We start from the raw sequence: 14,763 nt of genomic DNA on the forward strand, positions 1-14,763 counted from the left end.
AAGATTTGGATTTGGTAGAACATTTATTTCATGGATTAAGTTATTATATACCAACCCTTCAGCCATGGTTCTTACAAATCACCTTTATTCTAAATCTTTCAAATTAAATCGTGGGACTCGCCAGGGATGTCCTCTGAGTCCCCTTCTTTTTGTATTAGCAATCGAGCCCTTGGCTATAGCCATAAGATCTAGTGGTTCTATCCATGGTATTATCAGAGGCTGTACAGAACACAAATTATCCCTCTATGCTGATGACCTCTTGCTGTTTGTATCCAGGGCAGAGACGACTATTCCTCCTATTCTAGACCTTCTCACTCAATTTGGGAAAATTTCAGGGTATAAACTAAACCTGCATAAGAGTGAGCTGTTGCCATTAAACTTAGATAACACTGTTCTTGCAAAGATTAGGGTGCCTTTTAAGATTGCTGAGCAAAGCTTTATTTACCTAGGAGTTTCTGTAACTAAGGATTTTGCAGATCTCAAAAGAAATAATTTTGATAAATTATTATTTAAAATTGAACAAGATTTGGCTAAATGGTCTCCCCTCCCGCTGTCTATGCTTGGGAGAGTGAATGTGATTAAAATGTCTGTGCTACCTAGGTATCTATACTTGTTCCAGTGTCTCCCGGTGTTTCTTCCCAATGCCTATTTTAAAAAGCTTGACGCTATTATATCAACATACATTTGGAATGGGAAAAGGCCACGCTTGCGAAAAGATCATCTACAGAAATCAAAACAAGTTGGTGGAATGGCCCTTCCAAATCATAGATATTATTATTGGGCAACTAATTTGTGGTGTCTGTCATTTTGGGCATATTACTGCTTTGATAAAAGAGGCCCCATATGGGTTGAGATGGAGAAACAGTCCTGTGACCCTCAATTTTTATCATTAGTAATCGGAGCATCTCTACCTTTTTCCATAAATCGGACAATCACTAACCCAGTAGTTAATAACTCTATTAGAATTTATTCACAATTTAGGAAATACTTTGGCCTTCGAAACATGAACCTTTCTAATTCAATAGCATCAAATGTTTTCTTTCCTCCGTCAATGCAAGATGCCACTTTTAATACTTGGTTCAAAAAAGGCCTGAAGTATTTTAAAGACCTTTTCATTGAAGACAAGTTTGCCTCTTTCGCACAGCTGTCTTCTAAATTTAATCTCCCCACTTCGCACTTTTTTAGGTACCTACAAGTTAGGCATTATGTTTCATGCTCCATTTCAGGGTTCCCAGATAAACCAGACAATAATATAATTGATGAACTGATATCATTTAACCCAACCAAGAAAAGAGCGATTTCTGCCATCTTGAGATTGATTTCCCATTTGCATTTCCCTCCCATCCCTGCAGTAAAACTAGCTTGGGAGCAAGACTTGCAAATCACAATCAGTGAGACAACTTGGGTTAAAGTATTAAAGAGAATTCACACCTCTTCCATGTGTGCAAGACACTCCCTTATTCAATTTAAAGTTGTTCACCGGATGCACCTTCATAAATCAAAATTGGCTAAGATTTATCCAGAAGTGGATCCAATCTGTGATAGATGTAAATCTGAGGAAGCCACTCTGATTCACATGTTCTGGGCCTGTCCTAAAATACAAGAATTCTGGGGAGGTGTTTGTGAAGCCCTTTCTGATGTTCTTGCAGTTAAATTGAATCTAAATCCAATTATACTGCTTTTTGGGGTTGTTCCCGAGGGGATGATATTACCTGTTGGGGGACACAGGGTGATTGCCTTTTCAACTTTGTTGGCACGCCGTCTGATCCTTTTGGGGTGGAGGGACGCTGCCCCACCCACAGTAACATATTGGATTAGGGATGTGTTAGCTACTTTAAAACTGGAGAAAATCAGATGTATAATGAGAGGCTCAGAAAAGAAATTTTATCAGACTTGGAAATCTTTCTTTCTTTTCTTTAATCAACCCTCAACACAGGTTCAGGAATAAGGCTCTTTCTTTAGTTATACAGATCGATCGGGTATTATTCATCAGTATATACTGTTTTACACCCTTTGAATAGTATTTCATGACAGTGTGGACTGGGTTTGTTCATTATTGGGGGTGGGGGGGGGGGTCCTTTTTAGGGCCCGAGCACGAACTGTGCGAAGGCCCTATTGTAATTGCTTCGTTTATTATTATTTTTTTTTTTTTTTTTTTTTTTATTATTATTATTATTATTCAGGCAAATGAATTGGCTTTTTGGGGGCTTTATCATATTCAAAAACTCATGAAACTTTGCACATGCGTCACACCTGGTGAAAATTTAAGTATTTTAATGGGCTCGGGCAAGGGCGCGCCCAAATGGCTCGCTAGCGCCCCCTAAACTGGAGCCCCACCGCTGTGTTTCACGTACATGAATGAAACTTCATACACATGTATATCATGTCCAGGCGCACAAAAAATCCTCTTGGAGCCATGCCCTAAACCCAACAGGAAGTCCGCCATTTTGAATTAATTATGCAAATTTGGCGATTTGCAGCCCTCACACTTTTTCTAATAACTCAGAGGTTTTAGACGTTATCATCTTCATATTTGGTTTGTCTAACCTACACCCCCAGGGGAATCTAAATCTCGAAAATGGTGAGTTTTTGCCAAGGGGGAGGGGTCCTTATGCCCCTTTGAACTTTGATCATTCGCCATGAAAATTTGATTGCCTCTCATTCATACCTACATGATCCAATGTGCATCAAACTTCTCCAGTAGGATGAGGGTGCCCCCCTGAACACATACATATGACAATATTTAATATCAGTCGCAGCGCCACCTAGTGGGAACAGGAAATGTCATATTTTACACTTGGAGGTCCAGCTCCAAGGTGGTTTAGCAGAACCATCTCAAATTTCACCTGGAAAGCCTTAAGAAGTTGGACTTACTGTGTTTTCAAAACTGTGACTTTTTGACAAAAGGGCGTGACCCTTATGGGACGGCAAAGTTCGATGATTCGCCATGAACACAAAAATGGCTGTAACTCAAAGCCAACTTGCCCAATCTGGCTCAAACTTCAGTGGTATGATAAGCATGCTGCCCTGAACACACTCATATGCATAAAGTCCATAAACGTTAGAGCGCCGCCTAGTGGCAGCTCGGAATATCTTAAAATAGCATGTTTTTTGAGTAGCCCCGGAGCTACGTTTTATCTACATGTATGAAAATGTACAGGCTCATGTAACATCCTAAGACGTACAAAAAAGTCTCTTGGACCCATACCCCAAACCCTACAGGAAGTCGGCCATCTTCAATTGAAGGTGTCAATTTTTGCGATTTCCACGCCTGCTATTTGAACGAACTCGTCCTAGGGCATTTCACCCACTGACACCAAATTGGCTCCAGATCATCTACACAAGTAGCCCATCAAATATTGTGGAAATCTTTACAAAATATTAAACGGCCTTGTCACACCAGGCCATTAAATTTGGCCTTTGTTTTTCTCCCTCACCACCAAAATTGTTTGTGCACTTGTTCGCACATGCTTTGTCTGATCAGGCTGAAAATTTAATCACTCATGTACACACCCAGGCTGAATCCATAACTACAGATTCAAGACTGTAGGCGCAATAGCGCCCCCTACAGAAGCAAATGAAAATTTGTATGACCGTCCACAGAATTAGTTTTGCTCTGAAATACATGAAATATCTTTCACCATTCCTTACAAAATCCTCATCTATTTGATAAGCCTCCTGCCCTGAACACATTGATATGCATAAAGTCCATAAACGTTAGAGCGCCCCCTACTGGCAGCTTTAAATATCATAATATACCATGTTTTTTAGCTAGCCCCTGAGTTACATTTTATCTACAGCTCTGAAATTTTGCACACTCATGTAACATCCTAAGACATACAAAAAAGTCTCTTGGAGCCATACTCCAAACCCTACAGGAAGTCCAGCATCTTCAATTGAACGTGTCAATTTTTGCCATTTTCAGGCCTGCTATTTGAATGAACTCCTCCTAGGGCATTTCACCCAGTGAGACCAAATTGGCTCCACATCATCTAGACAAACAGCCCATCAAAAAAGTCAATCAGACCCATGCCCTATTTTGCATGCTGGAGCCGTGACCACACCCCCAAATATTCCATTGCGTCTATGCCGAGAGCAAAAGATACCTTTTCCTATAAAAGAATTCAACTTTCTAGAGACCCATCACGATCACAAAACCTCCGAGTGCGGCACGGGTCGACGAGCGCCACAGGTCGACGCGCGCGGAGTGCGAGGGCCCGATATCACCGCTTGCGGTTTTAATTTTTTTTTGTTTTTTGTTACTATTATTACTAATCTTTTTCTTTTTTTCTCTCATGGATATTTCTTGTACATTTATATCTTTGTAAAGTGATTTTGTAATGTAAAATTTTCAATAAATATATCAAACACTAAAAATCGTGTTAAAAACACGAGAATTTGAGCTGGACTGACATGACATTGCAGACCACTGACTAGCAAAAGCAAGTAAGGTAGGCTGCTTTAACAAAATGCATCATAAACTTTCCGCCAAAATGCTACGCAAATCAGTGACGTTTTGACTAGACAGAATACTAATTCAAGATATCTCAAATGTCATTCTGACTAGTCAGAATGTTAATTTAAGATATCTTAAATAGAAAAGCCGTCTAATTCAAGATATCTGTAATTCATTTTGAGATATCTTAAAAGGCATTTTGACTAGTCAAAATTACAGTTCTAGATATCTCTAATTTAGTTTTGCCTAGTCATTATTTGCTTTCAAGATATCTAGAATTTAATTTGCACTAGTCAAACCTATTTATCGCCTATCTAAAAATACATTTAAGATATCTTGAAATATGGTGTCATTTAAGATATCTTTAATTAGAATTATGACTAGTCAGAACCAGCCATCTTATCTGATCACAATCCAATAATATCAACATTTAACTGTAATACTTCAGGGGGAAAATCTAGAAGATGGCAATTTAACACATCCGTTCTCCAGAATTCAGAATTTGACACAGAGTTTAGAGCAAAAATGGCCGAATTTCTAGTAATCAATACAGCTTCAACTACGGACCCAGCATATGTATGGCAAGCCACAAAGGGGTTTATTAGGGATTTTACATCCTCCTTTTCAGCCCATTTAAAAAAGAAAAGGCAAGAAAGGATTAAGGAGTTGGAGGAACAGAAGAACTGGGCCAACCAATCTCACTAGAGGAACTTAAAACTGCCTTGAAGGGTGCTAAAAAGGGCAAAACTCCAGGTTTAGACGTAATCCCATCAGAACTATTATTGCAATACTTTGATATACTTGGACCTAAAATTCTGCAAGCTTTAACGTCAGCTTTGGAGAGAGGCACTTTTCTCCAGCAAACAAATACTGCACTAATATCAGTCTTACCCAAAAAAGGCAAAGAGCCGAAACACTGTGCCAATTACAGACCTACAGTATAAGCCTACTGGGGACGGATATTAAGCTGTTTTCCAAGGTGCTGGCACTGCGCTTGGAACGTGTCATTGAAAAGTTAGTTTATCCTGACCAAACTGGCTTCATACCTAATTGCCATGCAGCAGACAATATACTTAGACTGCTACACATAATTCATGAAGCCAAGAACCGCACAACTCCCGCAGCAGTTTTATCTCTAGACGCATTCAAAGCATTTGACCGTCTGTCGTGGAACTACTTGTGGCAGGTACTGGAGAAACTTGGCCTTGGACCAAAATTCATCAACATGGTGCGCACCTTATACGCAAACCCAACTGCTATTGTCTCAACTAACGACCTACACTCACAGCCTTTTCCTATCGAACGTGGCTCCCGACAGGGATGCCCACTGTCACCCTTCCTATTTGCACTTTCTCTGGAACCGCTGGCCCAAGCTATAAGGCAAAACAAAGTCTGCAACTACCCACTCAAATCATGTGATAATTCAATATCCTTATTTGCTGATGATATCCTACTGTATATATCTGATCTTGAGGACTCTATACCTAAAATTCTGCAAATTTTCAGTACATTTGGGTCAATCTCTAGTTACAAAATCAATTGGGAGAAATCTAACATGCTCAAACTAAACAGTATACCAGTTAATGGTGCCAATTAACCATCCAATTCCATTACAAAGCAAAATCACTTACCTGGGTGTCACAATTCATACATCTTTGAAGAAAATTGTCCAAGACAACTACGAGAATATGCTAAACAATGTGCAGAGAGATTTGAAAAACTGGGCTGCATTACCAGTATCATTCAGATCCAGGGTAGCGGTGGTTAAAATGAATATTCTGCCCTGTGTGAATTTTCTGAGTGCAATGATGCCTCTAACACCACCGGTAAAATACTGGAAGAGACTTGACTCACTTATCAGACAATAAATCTGGAACAATAAACAACCCAGAATAAAATTTTTAACTCTGCAACACACTACAAGTAATGGAGTATTAGCTCTTCCCAATTTTAAAGTGTATCATCTGGCCTTTCAGTTACATGCCCTTAAGATATGGATGGACCCTCTAGCTATTGTCCCATGGAAAGATATAGAACAACAACTTATTCACCCTGTACGAATAGAGGATTTAGCCTTTGCGGGTGTTAGTCTGAAAAAATGTTCTTTAAGCTACGGCCCTATCATCACAAACACAATATCCAATCTTAGACATGCAGAGGGAAGTTTGGGCTACACAAATAAGTGGCATAAGCATACACCTTTATGGCACAACTCACACTTAAGGTCTGGTAATAAACCTTTTACATGCAAACTGTGGAGTGAGAGGGGTGTGTATACATTGGACCATATTGTCAATTAAAAAGGTTTATTGAGCTTTGAAGAACTTATAACCAAATTTGATATCCCTAAAACAACCTTCTACATGTATTTATGCATACAATCAGCTCTGAAAAGTCAGGAGATACCAGAGGGAACTTCACTTGATACGCACCCCATTTGGAAATTGTTTTTCTATCCTCCAGTAAGGAGAGTGGCATCTACTGTCTATAAGGCAATGATGGAGGCAACTACAGGGAAACTTCCAATAATTCAAATATAGGAACGAGATCTGAATATTGAAAATGACATAATTGACTGGGAAACAGTGTGGGATAATATTTTTCATTGCTCTAAAAACCCCAACCACCAACATATTCACTTTAACATCTGTCATAGGATACACTGGACCCGCCAGAAAAGATACATTACAAAAGTCATTCCAAGTCCCCACTGCACTCTCTGTAAACCATAGCAAACTGGGACCTTTCTACACATGGTCAGGGAGTGTGAAGAAGTACAGGAATTTTGGCACAAAATAGCAGAGATTATAGGTGATTAATAATACCATCCAATTCCTGTCGACCTCATTGTTTGGTTATTGAATGATTCAATTCAATTCAATTGTTTGAAAAACAGAGGAAAATCTGGCTTGTGGGATCCACAGCAGCCAAAAAATTGATAGTGCAAAGATGGTTACCACCACACTCACTCTCCCTGCAGCAATGGATGGCTTATTTCTTGGACATTGTCCTACTTGAACTCTCTACACCAAGGATAAACAAGGCAAAACGGAAAACGATTAACCTATGGAAAAACGCGGCTGAACAGATCTCTAATATGTTGAACTCTACTGAAAATGAACCAGATAATACTTCTGTAGAGGATGATTAGACAAGGTGTGTTTTACTTTCCTTACTTTTTACCCTCATACTGTTTGATTTATTCTTCCAGTCTTTATATGTGTGGGTGTTTCTTTTCTCCCAGCAGACTGCGCGGGGGGGTGGGGGTGGGGGGGGAGTTGTTGATTGTGATTGAGGAGAAAATTATTATAAAAAGACATCAACTCAATCTGCCTGTCCAGAAAGATCTTGTAAATGTGAATGTACTATTAACAAAGATATGTAAGTGCTGAATGTCATAATTGATGTCAATAAAAAATTGATCACAAAAAAAAAATCTTTGTTCATCATACGAAATCTGTTCAAAACATAATGCACAAGCCAAAGACTTGAAAGGGAACAGTTTCCACAAACAAAATACCCATTTCAACATATCTGGATGGATTTTGTTGAACTGAAGTGATAAGGGGATTCTCATCATGCTGGTAGTGCAGAACCTTAAAATTAAATAGAAAAATCACTGTGCATATCACCCATAATCAGCAGGGCTAATGGAAAGATTTAATGGGACTAATAAGTCTAAGGAAATCTATGAAAGAACTGGCTTTACTGTTTACCCTTAGTGATATTAAACATGCATCTGGCACCAACAAGCACAGGCCTGACCCCATTCGAATGGCAGACCTTACATCATCCCAGAATTAAAGCCATTTTCTAGACTTTATAAAGCAGCAGGGTGACTCTGGCTAATTATATGAGGAAAATGTTAAGTAATAAAGATGTTCAATCTTATCATTTAATTCCAACAGAGGCTGTGCAACAAGACCTGATTTTCATCAAAGTTATCAGGAAGAAATGTTCAACAGGGGGGAGACCACAGATCCCTACCTGTAGAATTTAATGAAGGGCAAGATGGCACAGCTGAAATTGACCTCTGTTCCACCATAACCTGTGGAAGTAATCAGAGGCTCACATTTGGTCCGATAAATATCTATGTGAATCGTACCACACACACACACACACACACACACACACACACACACACACACACACACACACACACACACGACCACATCACTCATCACTGAAAAACTTGACACACTTCTTCCAAAAATTGAGTTTATTCACTGCATACAGATGTTTACCATTATTAACTCTCCAGGTTGTAGAACAGGTTGATGATTGAGTAGACTCTGCTGCTACTGAATCAGTGATCAGTCAATAAACTTGAAATATATTGATTTTGATATATTAAAACTGTAAGAAACTTTCTAATGATTAAACAACAAGATATTTAAACTGTGGAGTCATGAATATGGCTCTTTTGAACATGCAGTCACAAGGATGTCCTGTCAACTTGTTGGATGCAGATTTTATTATAAAAGAATATTAAACATTAATAGTAGTGAAGACCTCTAAGAGCTGATAACACAAAAATGCATCGAGACACATGTGAGCACAAAAAGCATCTTTAATAAAGGTTTTAGGCTGAGCGATGCCCTCTGGACCAACCAAACTGTGAAAAGAGAGGAAAGTGATAATCATTTAAAAGTAGTCCTTTTGGCAAACTCTTAATGTTACCAGAATATATTATTTTTTTGGTTGGGGTGAAGAAATAGGCTATTAAATAAATGTGTGTGAAAGGTATGCTTGTACAGTATTACAGTTTCCTACCTGTACCTTGAGGGATGAAAATGTATTCTGTCTCAGCCTGGTCACCTGACAAAAAAAATGTGTCCAACACATTATATATACATCAGAAAACTTGAGTTTCTGTGAAGTGTTCAGTTTATTGTGTGGCTGCTTTAAAGTGTGTCACTGTGCTGTTGCAGTAAAGGGAGTTAGTCCTACTTGGCTGGTAGTAGTCATAGATCTTGACCACAGCAGGCTTCAGGTTGTCCACTGGGAGCTCCTGTATGATCTCTAAACTGTGGCTGATGGGGGTGTCCTTTAGTAACTGAACAGAAAAATACAAAACAAGCTTTGTAACAAGTTCACAGATCTTTGTAAGTCACAGTGAATTCCACTCACCTCCTGTAAGTACACAAGAACATGATCTTCCTTTTGTTCAACACGATCCACCATCAGGGCACCTTTGAGCTGCGAGGAGACGAATTCTTATAATCACAATTATCACATGAGAAATTGAAACATTTCAACATTTCTGTTCAGCTGAAAGTAGGACTGCATAAAACGATTATTTTAGTAATCAAGTATTCTATCGATTATTCCATCGAGTAATCGGATAAGAAACACTTTTTTTTTATTAACAGTTTATCTGCATATTTTAACTTCCATACTGCAGTTTTTCGCCTGTGAAAGTTCTCTTTTCTTCACCTTAACACTTGCTGATCAGGTGCTTGATGAAGGACCTCCAGCTGTTTCACAGATTTAATGGTGGTTACTAAAAGAAAAAGCTGCTGTTTTGGACGCTGGAAAAACGTTTCCTTTTGCACTACTTGAGCTCACCGTCTCTTAGCGCTTGCGCAGTTAAAACCGCTGCCTGCTATGAGTGTTTTGAAAAACTAGTGGCTGCGGGAGCCATGGCTCATGTGTGAGTAATGTTGTAACCAGGGGCGCAGCTGTATACTTTCTGAGGTGTATGCGGACATATTTTTAGGCGCCCCCCCCCTTTCCCCTTCCCCCTTCCCAGGGGCGGGGGTGGTAATGCTAATTAGCAAGCTAATACTAACCGCTAAAAGCTGCTCCCGCTTGTTAATTGAGTGAAGGGGCCTACACATGTAACCAGAAAGCACATCTAAAGCGTAATCACCGTCATTGTGAACCTGTAGTTACATTTCTCGAGGTGCATGTAATTTTTCTTAAAGGCCTTTCACAGCTCCACTGGTGCTGGAAACTAATGTTTGACTATGGCTTTCTGAATACAGCTATCGATTATTTTCAGAATGGAGTACTGTATCGATTATTCCATCAATTAATCACGTAATCGGATAACAAATAATTTTTCATACTAACAATTCATCTGCTCATTTTAACTTCCGTACTGCAGTTTTTCTCTATGTCACATGTTTTAGACTCAAGGTCTGCGGGCCACTTCCGGCCCACGATCTAAGTTTATACGGCCAGACAGATGATTTCATACAGCTATTATTAATAGACCGCGGGTAAATGTGCTCCCACCACTTATACTACAAATTCCACGTACTGCAGCAGCTGCCGGCAGGCCAAGAACTGTGCGCTAACCCGTTTTCCCTATTGCAGATTGATCAGTGATCAGCGGATAAAACATCGGTCAGCACTTTTTACAGTGACATTAAAGCTGCCTGACTCACTAAAAAATGACCAAAGGAAAAGTGGAAAACAGGGATTTTCCAAACAGGTGGGAGGCAAAAGACCTGAACGCTGACATCGGAGGTAAACCATCTGTCTCTTTTCCTCACTTGCGCTGCGGGGAATAGAGCGGATTGGTGGGACAGATAAGGAAAAGATGAAGAGGAGACCTGCACAGGTGAGCTGACAGTGCATCACTGCGTCACACAGCAGGAAACGCTGCGCAGCAAAGTCCTGAAGACAGAACGCGTCATAAACACCGAAACACAGACAGGGAACTTTATAAGAGGCAGTTTCAGTTTTTTCTGGAGTAAATAGTTTCTGAATTTGGTGACGCGCCTTATTACACAGGTGCGATGAGCTGCCTGAGGAAATCTGTCAGTTCACAGAAAGTGAAGGAAAAGCCTCAGCAGGGCTCCGGGATGAAAGGTGGCTGTGAGAGTCGACTTTTCTCCTGAAGCATCATAATGCGTCCCTGCAGCTTTGGGGACTGGACCGCGTGATAACTTGTCTCCACCGCTGTGTTTGCAGCTGCGCTATTTGCTGATAAACTGGACACACTGCGCAGTTTATGCAGCGTTTTTCCGACTGTGAAGCGCAGAAATTCACATTACAGTTTTTACCTAAAAAATTTGCAACTTTTCATCAGTTTGAAATATATTAATTTTTCCTAATGTGATTTTTGAAGAAAAATATAATTTTATATTTTATTTTAATGTGTTGAGGAAAAAAGCTGCTGTATTCTGGCCATTCAAATTTATTTTACTGATTTAAATAATTATTTTTAATCCTGTTCCGCCCGCGACTCAGAATGTGTCTTCAATTTTGGCCCGTCCTGTGATTGACACCCCTACTCTACGTGAAACAAACTGCGGTGGATGGAGCAGCTACAAAGTTCTCTGTTCTTCATGTTGCTGATCAGGTGGTTGAAGAAGGACCTCCAGCTGTTTCCCAATAAAAGTTTTAAGGTGGTTACAGGAGTAAGTGCTGCTGCTTGGGTCTGAGCGTCTCAGTAACGGCTCCGACAGACTGCACTAAAACAGCTGCTGAAGTGTTTTTGTTGAAAAACTGGGGGCTGCATGAGTAGAAAATTACGTTTCTACTGTGGGTCCATTTTTAATCGCTAATCAGGTTTTAAAGCATAAAAATATTCTGACGGAGACACTTGATACTGAAGGGGGGGTCCGGCACCAAACAATCGCACAAACCAAACCACCAGATTGTGGTTATAGTGATCGTTCTGGTGGCTACAGCTGATGTAAGGAAAAAATAGCAGCTGACATTCTCTGCACAGCCAGTAAAACCACACAGACAGTGGAGGCGTGGAAAAAACTTGTCAGCGATGATCCACTCCTGTTAATTCATTCCTGAAATTTTCATTTGATCTTCGTTTTTCTTCTTACTTCTCATTCATGCTGGTTGTCATTTCGATTTCTGCAGCCGCGAAATCAAGTGCGCATGACCTTAGGGACACCAAACGTGCACATTGTGAACTTTCCCTGCGCTGTGGTAGATTGTAAATTGCAGTGAAATAATACAGGCGCAAGCAGCGATAAAAGCGGCGATCTAGCCGGTGCGGAGTCCGCGGGGTGGGCTCCCGTTTGCTAGAGACAGCAGAGCTCCGAAAGTGAAGCGTCCGCTAGCTAGAACACTACACACACACACACACACACAAAACGCACCATCCACATCCTCTCAACGTTTACTGTGTTCATGTGTGCAGATCACTTATTCATGGACTTATAAAATACAAGACTTCTATAACATAACTTACCGACTGTCTTTAAATGGGACAGGAGGAGGGGAGGTGAAGGAGCGCAGGGGCGCCTAATCAGCGCAGCACCTCTGTTATTGATCATGTCATATGCACAGCTGTTAAATACAGAAAATGCAACTAGAGAAATATTTTCCCACATCGTTTTTGCGCCCCCCTCTTGTGCGGCGCCCCTATGCATTGCATATAGTGCATACCCCCTTTTTGCGCCACTGGTTGTAATGCTTTGTATTCACAAGCATTCTCGAAAATACGTTTCTACTGCAGGTCTATATTTAGTCACTAATAATGGATTAAAGTATAAAAAATATTTTGACGGAGCCCCTCGTTCCTGGGGGGGGGGGGGATACGGGCCTTCCGGTACTGAACCATTGCTAGTGCTAATGGCCCGTGGTCGCTAGCAAGCCAGTCCTGGTAGCTACAGCTGAAGTAAAGACAAAAATAACAGTTGAAATTCTCAGCGAGCACAACACACACAGACACAGAGAGCAGTGGAGGCGTGGAAATGCATGTCAGCGATAGTTGGCACCCGTCCTGTAAAGTACGGAACCCCGCATGTTACGGAGCCGTATTCCACGGAGTCCCGTAACATACAGGGTTTTGTATTTTACGAGACACGTGGCAACTCTAGCGATGATCCACTCTGTGTGAAAGGAAACCCATCGCAGCGACGGAGAGCTTTTTAGAATCTGTGTGTGCGCGCGATTCATACTCCAGTCCAGTAGGTAGCGGTAATGCAGTTCTATGTTGGTTTGCCAGCCACCAATAAACCCACAAAAAGACATGGAGCACTAATGCTGCTAATGCTAGTGAGGAGCGCCGCTTACACTGAGACAGCTGAGCGCTGCAGAGTTTAAACGAAGCATCAACACAGTAAATTTGTGTCGATAATTTTTTAGAATCGATTTAATCGATGAATCGTTGCACCCCTAGCTGAAAGTAATAAGTGTAATAACTCACTATCATCAAAGACTCTGGGTCTGGGACAAATCCAGAGAGCATTTTGATATCCAGGATCACCATGTTTGTAGTGCTCTCCTTTCCACTGTATCTGTATGAGAACAATTAAAATATGATTGTACTGATTTGTATCCATAGATGCTTCTGGACAATCACATTTCTCACATTTTCACCCACCAACAGTTATTCCACACTAGTAAAAAACATTCATTCTCTAACCTGTTAAATACTTACAGGGATTTTAGTTTCAGAGTGAGTTTGGGTCTGGGAGATTCACTCGTGTCGACCTCTGGTTTGACCTTCACGCTGAGAGTGGTGACATCAGTAGGAGTTGGGATGTTATAGTGAACAGAAATCTGGGAAACAGACAAAAATTGAGTGGCAAGAATTTTTTTTTCTCATTTCTATTTTAATTTAATTTAGAAAAGAGGTCCTCATCAGTAAAAAGATTGTAGTTATCTAGTAAACTCTGAAAGAAAACCTGCTCAAAATTCCAGACTCTACAATTCTACAGTTTGTTAATGCATAAATAAGATGAGAATTATTGTATCTGGAAATGTTAATCTTCTTTAGCTTTTTATAAAGAAAAAAATTATTAAACTTTTTGTTTGACATAAAAACAACCAGGACTTCCTCCCATGATGCTGTCACTGACCTGCATTGAAGCACATGCAGTGCCCTTCACCTCCAGGCTGTATTTTCCTGACACGTCCTGCATCGTCTTCTCCTGGTAGAGCAGTTTATTGTCCTGATTTACATCAAATGTCAGCTGACTGCTGGGAGTCTGAACGGTCACTGTGCTTGAACCCTCAGGACTGAACACCAGAGTGGAGTAGAGAGCCAGAGCCTGAAGAGCCACCACTGTGTCCTACAATATGGACACACATTCTGGTTACATACAGCAGCAGGCCGTAGGACTCCATATAATGTAAGGTTATTGGAGAGGTTATTAAGGACAGTCTTGCAAAAGAGATTCTTAATCTTGTTACTGCTGTGGATGGTCTGTGTGTGTGTGTGTGTGTGTGTGTGTGTGTACTTGTTATTCTGTTAAAACTGTACACTTTAAAACATTTCATATTCTAAATAAAGAAGCTAAAATAAGGCTATTTCACATACCTCAGAAGTTGTTTTTTTCAGAACAGCAACCAAAATGAAAGATTCAGTATTATCTCTTCTCACAGAT

The 14,763-nt window shown here is 40.4% G+C and overlaps 1 protein-coding gene across 3 annotated transcripts in view; it reads right to left on the bottom strand.

Annotated features, from left to right (window-relative positions):
• Positions 1-8,685: 8,685 nt before the first annotated feature.
• The window catches only part of LOC115791195 (alpha-2-macroglobulin-like), a 94,956-nt gene continuing 88,878 nt past the window's right edge, over positions 8,686-14,763 (bottom strand). For all 3 annotated transcript variants that reach the window (XM_030745332.1, XM_030745331.1, XM_030745333.1), the window contains 7 exons: positions 14,236-14,448; positions 13,815-13,936; positions 13,581-13,671; positions 9,587-9,655; positions 9,407-9,512; positions 9,230-9,274; positions 8,686-9,071 (listed from right to left, as the gene is read on the bottom strand). In XM_030745332.1, coding sequence (XP_030601192.1) covers positions 8,971-9,071; positions 9,230-9,274; positions 9,407-9,512; positions 9,587-9,655; positions 13,581-13,671; positions 13,815-13,936; positions 14,236-14,448 — 747 coding nt within the window. In that variant the 3' untranslated portion in view covers positions 8,686-8,970. The remainder of the gene's footprint in view (positions 9,072-9,229; positions 9,275-9,406; positions 9,513-9,586; positions 9,656-13,580; positions 13,672-13,814; positions 13,937-14,235; positions 14,449-14,763) is intronic.

Source organism: Archocentrus centrarchus, chromosome 13, assembly GCF_007364275.1.
Source record: "Archocentrus centrarchus isolate MPI-CPG fArcCen1 chromosome 13, fArcCen1, whole genome shotgun sequence".
NCBI lineage: Eukaryota > Metazoa > Chordata > Actinopteri > Cichliformes > Cichlidae > Archocentrus > Archocentrus centrarchus.